Genomic DNA, 12,500 nt, shown 5'->3' on the forward strand with positions numbered 1-12,500 from the left:
TACACAGATGAATTCAGAATTTTTAATCTAATTGGAATAGAAAAATAGTTGTACATGTAAGTTAAACTAGGCTGGTGTCTGTGACCTTCCAGTCTGGGTCATAAAGGAATGCAGCAGATTGTCTGCAGGTGCTTGCGATGTCACAATGGAACAGAATTCCATTGCTGGAAATGCAGCAGATTGTCTGCAGGTGCTTGCGATGTCACAATGGAACAGAATTCCATTGCTGGAAATCTGACCAGGTTTGCCTGAAAAACCCTCATTCTACTGCAAGCACACTGACAGGAGAGGTAAGCAGCAATTAAGTGCTGTTTTATTTATTTATTTATTTATGCATTTATTTTTAATAATAAGTATCATTGTTATTGTTGTTGTTATTCTTACTATTGATATTACATGGCTCAAACCTTGTAATATATAATTTTAACATCAATTAGTTAATTATTCGTTTATTTCCAAAATGTCTGTTACCCATTCACAAAAAGATCTTTTCATGAATATTTACCATTAAAAAATAAATTAGGGTAATACTTACTGAGCGGACTAGAGTAGGTTTTGCAGCCAAACATATATCTGTGTACATGTTCAAGCTAGAATAATAATTGGTAAATGTTACCTGTACAGATACAATTTGTGAATGAGCTGCATACATTTTGGAAATGGACAACTATAAATTACTCACTGGGCCTTTAAAGGAATTTCCAAGCATTATTCATTAATGTGTTTATAATTTTCTTCTCAGTGTTTCCAGTACTTAGATTTATGGGTATTAGAATTATTAGCATACTGTAGCTTTGTGTAATCACTGGAAGTAAATGGGAGAATGAGCATCAAGCATCAAGTGCTTACAGGACGGGATTTAACAGCTGTTTTGGACTCTAGTGAATTTTATATCCATTTTAAAGTCGTTTATAAGTACATTGTTGATGATGTTTTGTTTACTCCCATAGACTTGCATTACTTACTTTGGCTATACTGTTAAACTAGGCAATGAAATACATGAGCTTTGATGAAAAATCTTATGTATTTTCATATTTTATTGGGACTTAACTACAGATGAGCAATTTCTTGTAATGAGGTGGACTGTTCCTTGTGCTTTTTAATAGTTTAATTTCAGGATTCATGCTGCCCATTCACAAATGTTACCTTTTCCACAAATGCTTACTAACCACCACCATTAAATTCTTGCAAGTATACGATGACTGGGGAAATTGTATTTTCTCCATGGTCTGCCATTTTGAAGTTTCAAAAATATTAATTTATTATTTAGTGAATGAAAAGAGCAATGAAACGATCAAATATGGCAAAAGGCAGCATCTGTAAGACCTGAATTACGAATTAATAGAAAATTCTGATTTTTATATGTATTGTTTTGATTTTTCATATATAAAATATATTGTTTGGATATCGCCTTTGGACCGAAAGCTGTCATATAACATGGACTAAGATTAATTACAAAAGTTCTGAAGCAAGAAAGAAAATAGAATAATGAAAAAAAAGAAGAAAAAAAAGAGCAGGGCACTGTATAAAGAAGAGCATGTATGTCTCTGTAGAATTATGTAGCAAAATCTGATATTGTTATCCTGTAGTTAGGAGACCACACTTCTGTAGAGTTATCCTTCTCCTTGCTTCAACATTAATGTCAACTATCTATCTGTATGTCTGTCCCCCTCTTTACAGATATTTGACTTGCTACATGACTGTGAATTAATGTACGTTTCCAACTGTGAACATGGACCTGAGTGGAAAAGACCCTGGGCCACCAGAGCAGCCTGCTGAAGGCAGTCCTCAGATGGAAGGGAAGATTCCTGCAGGTACCACTGAGGCAAGTGATGCCCACACTGTGACGACCAAACCTGATAAGAAGAAGGGCGAGAAAGAGAAGGTGAAAAACCAGAAGGGAAATGGAAAGGAGAGGAAGTCAGGAGGCTGGCGTGCCACACTTCTGAGATGCTTTGTGTGTGGAGGAGGAGGAGATAGCCATGAAGAGAGGGAGATGGCAGCGCAGGAGGAGAGGTTGAGGATTGAGGAGAGGATCCGGAAAGCAAGAGAGGCCGACCTGCAGAAGTTTCTCAAGGTGCGCAAAGTCAACATAAAGCACAGAGTGAACTTCAAGCGCATGCTGAGGCGCAGGAAAATGACAGAGGCCAACAAAGAGTGGAGCGCCCTTCCCCCGAGGCCGGAGGAGGAGGCGGCGGACGGGAAGGTCTCTTTCAGGGAAGTCGACGCCTGCGACGTCTGGTTTTACCAGGAGGAGGCCAACCCAAGACTGGGCCAGGCGTGGAAGAGGGTACTGCAGGAAATCAAAAACAACGAAATGGCAAGAGCCCTTCAGGCAAAGTGGCTAATAAAGGAGAAACAGCTCATGAAGACTGAGAAAAAGCAGGAGAAACAGCTTAAGAGTGAGGAAAAGAAGCTCATCGCCGCGCCTCAAATGGAGGAGGAGGAAATAGATCTCTTTTGTGAAATTTTGATGGCCGCCATGTTGTGCCTGGGCTTTGGAGTACTCCTCTACTTATGGCTCAGCCTCCTGGAGTGAAATAGAAAAGAACATGGGGAAGGGGATGGGATGGAATTCAATTGGCTTGAAGAAAAAGGAAAGAAATAACACGTATACTGTACACACAGCACAGGATGAAAATGAAGAATGGGAAAACTTATTGAACAAAAATGTAAAAAAAAAAAAAAAAAAAAAAAGGGGGTGGATGTTGTGAAGGATATGGAAAAGAATATAATCAGGGCTGGATTTTTAAAACATAATAATAATTGGAGCACATTGGAAAGAAAAAAATTGCACACTAATTCACAAGGAGTATGTCAAAGAAGCAGAATCTGGGTCAAGTCAGAGTCAAAATCTGCCAGTCAGATGACCCGAAGAAAACTGTAGATCATGGAGGAGTAAGACAGAGTGGAAGAGGAGAGGACGAATGAGGAACAGAGAAAATGAGGGGGAAATGAAAGAAGAGTAGATGTATAGAGCAATACCATACGAGAAAAGAAGAGATTGAGAGAGCTGAGTACTGCATAGCTCTGGCATAGACCTGCCCTTGCCTGGCCTGGTGGTATGACAGACCAAAAGCCATCAGATATGGTAACCTGGCCCCCTGGCCAGTGTCGGATGCATGTGATGGTGTGTGTTTGGCGCCACCCTCAGGTGACTCAAAACCACAAGCAGATAGTAGACAGACAGGCAGGGTAGCACCTGGCCCAACCCCCTTCCAGGTTGCCAGCTAAGGTTCAAGAAAAAAATGAGACAACGGCAGGATTCTACCAAAAGCGAAGAATCTGCCTAGATGATGCACAGGGTGCACAGAATGGCAGAGGAGAGAGATGACATGCGAGGAACAGAAATAAAAGAAGAACAATAGAAAAGAGGAGGAAGTAAAGGGAAGTTGAGAGGTCAGATAAAACGAAGATTATGTACTATATAACCACGGTTCAATGATTTCCGGATGACCGCCAGGCGGTGCTTTCCACAGATATTGCCGGTGTCGAGGCGCTATTGGCACATGGAAATACGCATCCATAAGGTCCACGGAGGTGAACCAGTCACCACTCCTGATGCCTGACAGCACGTCGTCCGTGAGCAGCATCCGGAACTTCAGCACTTTGAGGTGCCTATTCAGGAGCCTCAGATTGAGAATGGGGCAAAGCCCACCCCCTTTCTTGGGAATTATAAAATATGTGGAAGAAAAACCCAAAGGAGGGCTCGAACCTCCTGGCACAGGGGCAGAGCTGTGATGTCGTCTCTGACCCTGGTCACCCATGCGCCCCGGAACCTTACCGATCGTGACCCGAAATGGATGTTGTACCCGTGAGATACAACTGACAACACCCAAGTGTCTGATGTGGTGGCTTCCCAGTGTGCAAGCTGCCGACTGGTGAAGCGACCGACTGCCGACGGGGGGCAGTCATTGGCGGCGTCAGGCGGTCCTCTCCGACCGGGCCCGGGGCATAGATGGTTGCTGTCAAAATCCCACAGGCTATGCTGGCCGAGGCTGCGAGGTAGGAGGTGGTCTCTGGGGAGGCTGGCATCCAGCAGTGCTAGGCCTCCGACTGTGGGCAGGGATCGGGCGAAGACTAGAAAAGTCCCTCCTGGCTTGTGTGACCTGAACGCTGCGTTGCAGCGCGTCCTGGGCGGGCGGCCTAAGAGGTGACCAGGAACCACCAGCATCGAGCGGAGGGCCCTCCTGCACGATTCCGACAGAGGCGACTGAACAAGTCAGACCTGTCGCCTCGCCATGGTCAGGTTGGACATGACCCTGCCTTGTTCCCTGGCCATATAGGCAAATGCCTGTAACAGCGTGTCCGAGAGATCCTGCACAGACGAGTCGACCTCCGAAGCCTGGAGGGACTGTGACATGGCCAACAGAAGTTGAGACATGGAGTTACCTATGCACACAGCGCGTGCCACTGTGTCATAGCCCCTGCAGAGTTTCATCCATGATATGGCACTTCGGCCGTGGGCAGCAAGCATCCGGTCTCAAGGCCTCGTCCGGTGAGATGATCAGGGCAGGCAGCGTAACAGGCATGGAGTCAAGACCATAGGTGGAGGCCTCCTGCATATTGGCCAAGGCCCGATCATCGCTAGTCCTGTGTGCAAAGTGCCTCGGATCCGTCCAACATTTGTGCAGTTCCTCTATATACAGGGCTGACAGGGGGACGCAGAATCCTGCCCGATTCCGCCGGGGGCACATCCAGGTCTAATCGCGCCAGGGCCACCTTCAGGGTGGGTCTCACCACCAAGCCCTGGGCTCGCACAGAGCCCCTCGGGGAGCTCTGGGCAGAGGTAAGCCCAGCATCTCCACCGCCACTACCGTGCGACTGGTCCTCCCATTCGTCGACCACCGCCAGGTCTTTGAGGCCGCGGTCGAGAGCATATCGTCCTCGTGTGCTGACACCGCCGGGGACATCGCCGGAGGAGGAGCCCTGTCCATAGACGTCGGGAAAGCCGCCTGAGAGGAAGTCGCTGCAGCTGGTGACTCAGAGCAGAGCCTTGAGTTTGGTGAGCAAAAACACTCACAAACGGCCGCTGCAGCCGTAGCAGCACACACACACCACAGGCTAACAAACTGAGGAAGATGAAAAACTCGTAAGATGAGCAATAGGCATTAATCAGAGCACAAAAAGGAGCGGAACCACACAGACACAGCAGTAGCAATGTACACCCGAAGGGCAAACAAACTGAGGAGGATGCCAAAAAGTCGACAGACAAATGACAAAAGTAAGATAGGCAAGGAGCGAAAGCACTCCCGAGCAGCCGTAGCAGCCGAAGCGGTGAGCACGGCGAAAGGCAGGCAAACTGAGGAATTAAACAATAAGTCAAACGAGCAATAGAAGAAGATCGACAAAAAGGGAGTTGGGCCACTCACACAGCCATAGCAGTCGCCACGGTGCAAACACCCGCAGACTAACAAACAGAAACACGACCTCAACAGTCGTAAGAAAGCAGGCAGCAGTAAAGTAAGAACAGAAAAGTGGAGCGGGTACACTCATGCAACACCCATGGTACACAACGAGAAGCAAGAAACAACAGATAACGGAGCAAAATCACTCACTCACAACAGAAGACGCCGCAGGCCAGAGCACCACCGGCGGCCACAGGAAGGCTAGGGCGAAAACCACCCACAGCCAAGCACTATCCGTATCCGTATCCAGGGCACTATCCGTAACAAACAAACAAAATGGCTAGGAACGCCAAATCGGGAGATCCAGAGAGCAAAAAAAGAAGGTAACCAGAGCGAAAGCACCGTAATAGGTATGGCTCAGCCACCAGGACAGCCGAAGGGCAAAAGCACCCAGGCAAACGGAAATTCAGAACCGCCTGGAGGTCAGATGGAATGAAATAGAACTAGAGGTCAAAATACCAACTGGAAAGGACTGTGAGAGAGGGTAAGCATCAGTAAATATAGCCAGATTTCACAACACAACTTTAATGGCTTCACTTATTTAACCTTGCCCTTTACCTTTAACCACATGCCCTGACCCACAAACAATAGATGTGAAACACTGAAATTCCAGACTGTTTCTGACCATGTGTGTAAATATCTAATCTCTACTGTACCTCAACTGATGTAACAGTAACAACACATACTAGACACAGGGTTTCCGCCAGCACTTCATTGCTAAGGCGCCCACCTTGACAAGAAGCACTTACCACCTTGACTAAGTACACAGAAAAGATTGCAATTTAATGCTGAATAATTTTCAGATCATATTTCAAATGAAATTGCACAGCACAGCATGTCCACTGATGTTGGTGACTTGTCTCTGATGCTGACGCACCACCTTGACTAATTAAAATTCTGCAGGAAACACTATACACACATTCAACATTCTTTTCATCAAATAACATTCTCACTTTTCTCTCATGAAGGTGACAAAGAAGAATATGGCTGATGCTTGCCGGTCAGAATAAGGCTGATGCTTGCCGGTCAGAATATGGCTGATGCTTGCCTGGAGAGGACTGAGAGGTAAGCATTGGTAAATAGTAAAAAAAAAAATTACATAACTTAACCTGTGATACTACGGTAAATTGGCTATATCTTGGAGCCCACCGGTCCCAACATTTTCAAAGTTTATTCGACTCAAATGTATTTTGTAAGTATCAACAGTGTAATGTGAAAAAAAACACTGGTGGCATCTGGAACAGAATGTCAGTAATCACCTTGTTGTGGAGCTGAAATTACACTGGCCATCGGCAAAATTTTGACTTTTGACTTGGCTGTAATGAGACTCTTCAGTGGTGTAAATACGTGCGTAAGTTTACTCTGGAATATTAAACTATGTATTCATTGTCACATACCCAATACAAGTAACATTAGCAGCCCACTGTGCTTCCTTCCACAGCTAGTGACCATCTGGCCATCTCAGTTCCTTTGCTGTTCTAACCTGGACCCCTTACACACCTCCATTACCGAAATCAGGGCTGCTGACAGCTTGGACTGAGACTTGGACAGTCCCCTGAAAGCCCCCTTGGAAGTCCCTGACTGATATAATAAACATAACCTAATTCATGAAATGCTTTTGGTGGATCCATCATTGAGGAAACATAGCCTATACGTTTATGATTATTTTGAATGTCTTTGTTATCCTACTGAAATAGATTGATTGTTAGCATGTGTAGGCCTATCTTTTGGTCTCCATGAGAGATACTGTATGAAAGATGATTTATGTTGCCGAAATGCTGCATTACTAATCAGCTTATTGAGGAAAGTACAAGATAGTGCTGCACTTTCAGAAAATAAAATAAAATATAGATAAAACATGGATACTTCCATGTCTATCTCAGTGTCTCTACCATAGCCTATAGTAACTACGCCTACTGCATAGCAGCCTAGTAACTGCGCTAAACGAACGTGACAGGTATACAAACGTCAGAGGTCATTTTAATATTTCATTACGATCAGTCCAATCCAAGCGCCATACAGTATATACACAGCTATTGTGCATTGTCTTGCTGGGGAAATACATGTAATTACTTTATAGTCCCAAGTTCAAATTCCACCCAGAGAGAGAGAGAGAGAGAGAGAGAGAGAGAGAGAGAGAGAGAGAGAGAGAGAGAGAGAGAGAGAGAGAGAGAGAGAGAGAGAGAGAGAGATCGGCAAGCTCACTTTTTGCATTTCCTTGGAGAATGCAGTCTACTATAGTTGTGATTACCTTTCTCCAGGCCGGTGATCTGGTTCTTGAGCATGTCCCTCTGCTGCTCCACGTCTAGTTTCTGCTCCTCGGTCTGGCGCAGCCTCCGCTGGGTGGCCTCCCGCACCTTCGTCAGCTTGGAGATCTCCGTTCTCATCTGCGTCACCTCCTCCTCTTTCATCTTAGTACACATGCATAAATGCACACACACACACGCACAAACGCACGCACGCACGCACACACACACACACACACACACACACACACATGCGTACACACACACACACACACACACACACACATGCACACACACGCACATGTACACAAACGCACGCACACACACACACACACACACACACACACACACACACACACACACACACACACACACACACACACACACACACACACACACACACACAGACCCACATAGAGAGATAGAGAGTAAGAGAGATCGAGAGAGGGAATGAAAGAAAGAGGTAATAAAAGAGAGAGGGAGGAGTGGGAGTGAGAAATGAAAAGGGACAAGGGTCAGTACATTGATATTCATGAACGATATTAAAAAAGTCCTGAGAAAAGGACAGTCATAATATCTGAAAGGTTTTGAACAGTTTCAGTCCAGTATATTATCAAGGTTTTTTTTTTTTATCAGCTCAGTAGCCCTTTCCATTGGCTTTCATATCAACCTCCCCCAATCTAGTACCATTATTAAACCAACAGTTACATCCGTATAATTTTTTAATACAGTCCAGGTGAGTCTATTTTCAATATTTTAAATTGACATCTATATCCTGGCAGACTACTCCCAAACCCTGCTAATTTTATTGAGTCTAGGGGTACTCTATTAGTTGTATTTCAGAGATATTTCACATAAATCGTACTGTAGGAGTGTGGGGTAATAATACCATATTAATATACTTAATGTCAAACACAAAAGTCAGTACCCTGCCATAATAATAAAAACTAGTATCTCAATTTATGAAGGAGTCTCTATTGAAGGATCTCTCTATAGGAAGGATCATTCTCTTTATGTGAGTGTGATGTTGGAACAATATCATTTTATTACATTGAATTTCATATTGGATCACAAGGTGTATCTGATCCTTTGTATATATTCGAGCACAACACCTCTCCTGTGTCATCCACCTCCTCATATTACTACTCTTTGGCAATATATTTCATTTTATACTGTATAATGAAGACGGTGGATCTGACCCTTTGAATATTTTACCTTCTCCTTTTCTTCTACCTCCTCATACTATTATTTCATTCATTCTACCTCTTCTCTGATTAAATGGCACAGTGTCTTTGATCATTCAATACATTTTGTGGATTTCATTACCGACCTTTAACTTTAATATGGGCAGTAAATGTAAATTAGACTCTAAATGGAGAAAAAGAAAATGCTGAAACAGCAGAATTTACATTACATTTTAAAGTAATCTGTGAGGTAGGTCAGTTCTTCATCTTCTCTCAAAGTAATGTGCTAGGCCTATTATTGTTGTTGGCTACTCATCCAGAGTATGTTTAATCAGCTTTCTTCCTACATTTGCAAAATAATACAGAAGAAAAGAAATACACGACACACATGCTATTTTGGGGATATGGCCTAGTGGTTCGGGAATTGATCTTTGAATCATAGAGTTGAAAGCGTAAAGTCTTATTCACTTCCCGCTGTTAAACAAATATTTTGAATAATAACTATTCATAATTAATTCACATTTAGTTGACATTAGCTTGCACGATAAAACCTGTTGAGAGATGTAGAACCAGTACCTACCAGTGGTGACAATTAGTATTGCACTTGGCTTGTGCCTGCTTCAGTGCAGGTCAGTTGCCATTTTCATTTTTTTATTTTTTTTTTCAATTAATGTCTTTTAAAATAGTTTGTCTTATATGTGCATGCAAAGATGAGTCAGCAAAGTACTCAGTGACTTTCGGCTCATTGGACATTGTGAATGTAGGCACGCCACAGAGCTGAAGCACTAGTTTCCACTACTTTGAGTTTATAGTGTTGTTTTTTTTTACGTCAGACTCTACTACAATTATTATCAATTCAACAAACCATCAAATACCTTCATCATGAATTCAAACAACATATATGTCTCAATTCCAGGAGTAATTTTGGAATCAAAACCCCACATATGTAACCTGATTTACATCATCTGGCTGCGTTCGGCTACGTCACGCGGGGGCGTTCCCATGCGAGAGCATATCAGATGGCAAGAGTCAGGTAACCACATATGGCCATTGGTACTGTAAGTTGTTGCATTTTTAATAGAGTTTAGTGGAGTGTGAAAGATGTGACTAATGACAACAAACAATCAGGAGCATATAGCAGTGCATGAGGATATAGTCTACTTGCCAGCCCATAGGGCCCTATAGTGAACCCGGAAATGTTTGGTACCCCAAAGTTTTTTGATGGAAATGTATAGTATAGGTCCCCAGTACATAGAAACTGCCGGATGCTACTTTGTAAATGTTGAGCATTTTTTTTTATTAGCATAATTAGCATAAATTAACATAATCGCCTTTATGGCCTTATTACAGGATCAGTTTGACCAATCTACACAATCTTGGTGTGGTTTTGGGGGTTTTGGAGGATGCTGAATTCATTTGTGACATTTTTAAATGCCTGTCAGATTCAAAATGCCTCTTAATGTCAAGGGTAGACACATTTTATGCCTTTATCAGCTGATTTTGGCAACGTTTTTGGGTAATTTACATACCATAAACCTTACTTATTTCAATTATTTCTACCCATGGCCCTACTATATAAAGTATATGAGCTACATCTATTGCCAAAGACATAGAATTAAGGTAGAGACTTGAGGTGCTGTAGTACAGCGGATGTGGAAAGTGAGTGAGGTCCTGATTTTCAGGAGTTTATTTTATGCAATCATATATGAAACATTTCATGGTTTGTGCTAACTTCAGTTAGGTATTTTAGTTTGAGTATCACTTGTTTTTTTCTCATTTTTTGGAGGGGGGGGCACTATTGAATGTGTATTTTATTAGCATAACCACCAGAGTTGGAAATACATCTAAAACACTACTAGACTGGATATTAGTCACCCACCCTGACAGGATCATTGACTCTGCGGTGCTTCCTGACAGCTTTAGTGATCACTCAATTGTATCTTGTAAATGGAAAATCAGAACACCACGCCTACCACCTAAAATAATCAAGGTAAGGCAGATGAAGTACTTTAACAGAACTCACTTTTTAGATGATCTACGGAATATTAACTGGCATAGACTTCATTTAATTCCCTCAGTTGATGTGTTGTAACGGTGCAACCGACTATGTTTTAAGTTTTTAAAGTTATTTTGAGTTGGGCGCCAGGCAGCACGAACACTGCCGTCGGATTAACCTGTTACCACTCCCACAATGAATAAATAACCAGTGATGACCTTGGAATTAATTCAGTTCCACACAAGAAAGTCGTTTGTTATTTTTAGTGCACTTTTCAAAATAGAATTAAACAATACAATATTTCAAATACAATAAAGTAAACCCCCCAAAAGAAATTGTCCTTACTGTGTTTGTGAATGAATGTGTGTAATGTGTGCGCGCTTGTGCATACGGGAGAGATGGGTCTGAGCGGATGAGAGCTGAGCAGTAGCGAGGTTTGAGAACGGATAGTGGAGCCAGGTGAACGAAGATTGAATTCCTTTTACCGTCCTTGAGTTCTGTAGTCTTCGCCCTGGTCTGGAAGTGCAGACAGCAAAGGTTGTAGGCTGGATGAGACCTCCTGGTCTGCGCAAGGCTTTCGTGACAACGTCCGACTCTGTCGATGCGTCCTGGTCACAGTCTTAACAGACGAGGCTCCCTTTTTGCCGTTATGAACATCAACGGTTATTTCAAGGCAATCTTCCAGGTTCAAGCTCCGCGTTGTTCTCTCTCTCGCTCTGCAGTTGTCTTCTTCTCACAAACTCTCAGCCGCCATTGAATTTGAACTTGGCCTCTTTATAGGCTACGGGGATAATTGGTGACTGCAAGGTGACATGGGAGATGTAGTGCGTAAAACGGTAACGCTGCGCTCTCACTCCAGAGGAGACAGAGGCAGCCCGTTACAGCATGAGTTTTTCCATACTGAAGTACTTTCTGTTATCAACCAACATGCACCGTGACGATCAGTAAGGGTAAAAGGAAGGCACTTGCCCTGGATTGATGGTGAACTACTGACACTCTTTAAACTTAGAGACAAGGCATGGAAAAAACACCGTGCAACAAACAACCCCCAAGATTGGGAAGCCTACAAGCATTTAAGGAACGTCTGCACAACTAAGACACGCAATGCTAAATCTGATTATTTCAAAAACAACCTATGTAGAGATTACACCAACCCCAAGAAATTCTGGAATAACTTAAACTGTCTACTAAATAACAAACCCAACTGGAACACTCCAGCCAACATTAAAATGAACAATGATACCCTCTCTGATCCTTCTGAAATAGCAAATGCCTTTAATCAGCATTTTGCCTCCATTTGTAACACAAAGACCTGCTATTTAAACAATATCAACTGCGTTCAACATCCAGAGTCTTCCTCTTTCACCTTCTCTACTATTCACCCCATTGATGTGCAAAGAGCTATATCTGAACTGAAACCAGGGGGTAAGGACCTAGATGGCCTGGACACCAAGTTTATAAAAATCGCTTCAGATGTACTGTCTTACCCACTAACTGACCTATTTAACTTATCATTAAGTACAGGTGAGGTCCAGTAAAAATGGAAGCGTGCCAGAGTTACCCCAATTCATAAAGGTGGTGATCCATCAGATATCAATAACTATAGGCCCATTTCCATAATCAGCAGTATAGTGAAAGTCTTTGAAAAAATAATATTTAACCAACT

At 43.0% G+C, this 12,500-nt stretch overlaps 2 protein-coding genes across 3 annotated transcripts in view; one reads left to right on the top strand and one right to left on the bottom strand.

The window, feature by feature from the left end:
- The window catches only part of cfap58 (cilia and flagella associated protein 58), a 147,988-nt gene that overhangs the window by 113,345 nt on the left and 22,143 nt on the right, over positions 1-12,500 (bottom strand). Inside the window, exon 7 of the mRNA XM_063200032.1 lies at positions 7,660-7,819. Within this exon, the coding sequence (XP_063056102.1) occupies positions 7,660-7,819 (160 nt within the window). The remainder of the gene's footprint in view (positions 1-7,659; positions 7,820-12,500) is intronic.
- LOC134460902 (uncharacterized) lies at positions 253-7,012 on the top strand. Of its 2 annotated transcripts, XM_063213553.1 has the most exons (3): positions 253-290; positions 1,681-5,005; positions 6,850-7,012. In XM_063213553.1, exon 2 carries the CDS (start codon positions 1,733-1,735, stop codon positions 2,537-2,539), a length of 807 nt encoding a protein of 268 aa, XP_063069623.1. In that variant the 5' UTR covers positions 253-290; positions 1,681-1,732; the 3' UTR covers positions 2,540-5,005; positions 6,850-7,012. The 2 variants fall into 2 exon arrangements, 1 of the variants encoding a protein (XP_063069623.1); XR_010037198.1 differs by lacking the exons at positions 253-290; positions 1,681-5,005 and adding an exon at positions 6,412-6,473.

Source organism: Engraulis encrasicolus, chromosome 1 (genome assembly GCF_034702125.1).
Source record: "Engraulis encrasicolus isolate BLACKSEA-1 chromosome 1, IST_EnEncr_1.0, whole genome shotgun sequence".
Classification (NCBI taxonomy): domain Eukaryota; kingdom Metazoa; phylum Chordata; class Actinopteri; order Clupeiformes; family Engraulidae; genus Engraulis; species Engraulis encrasicolus.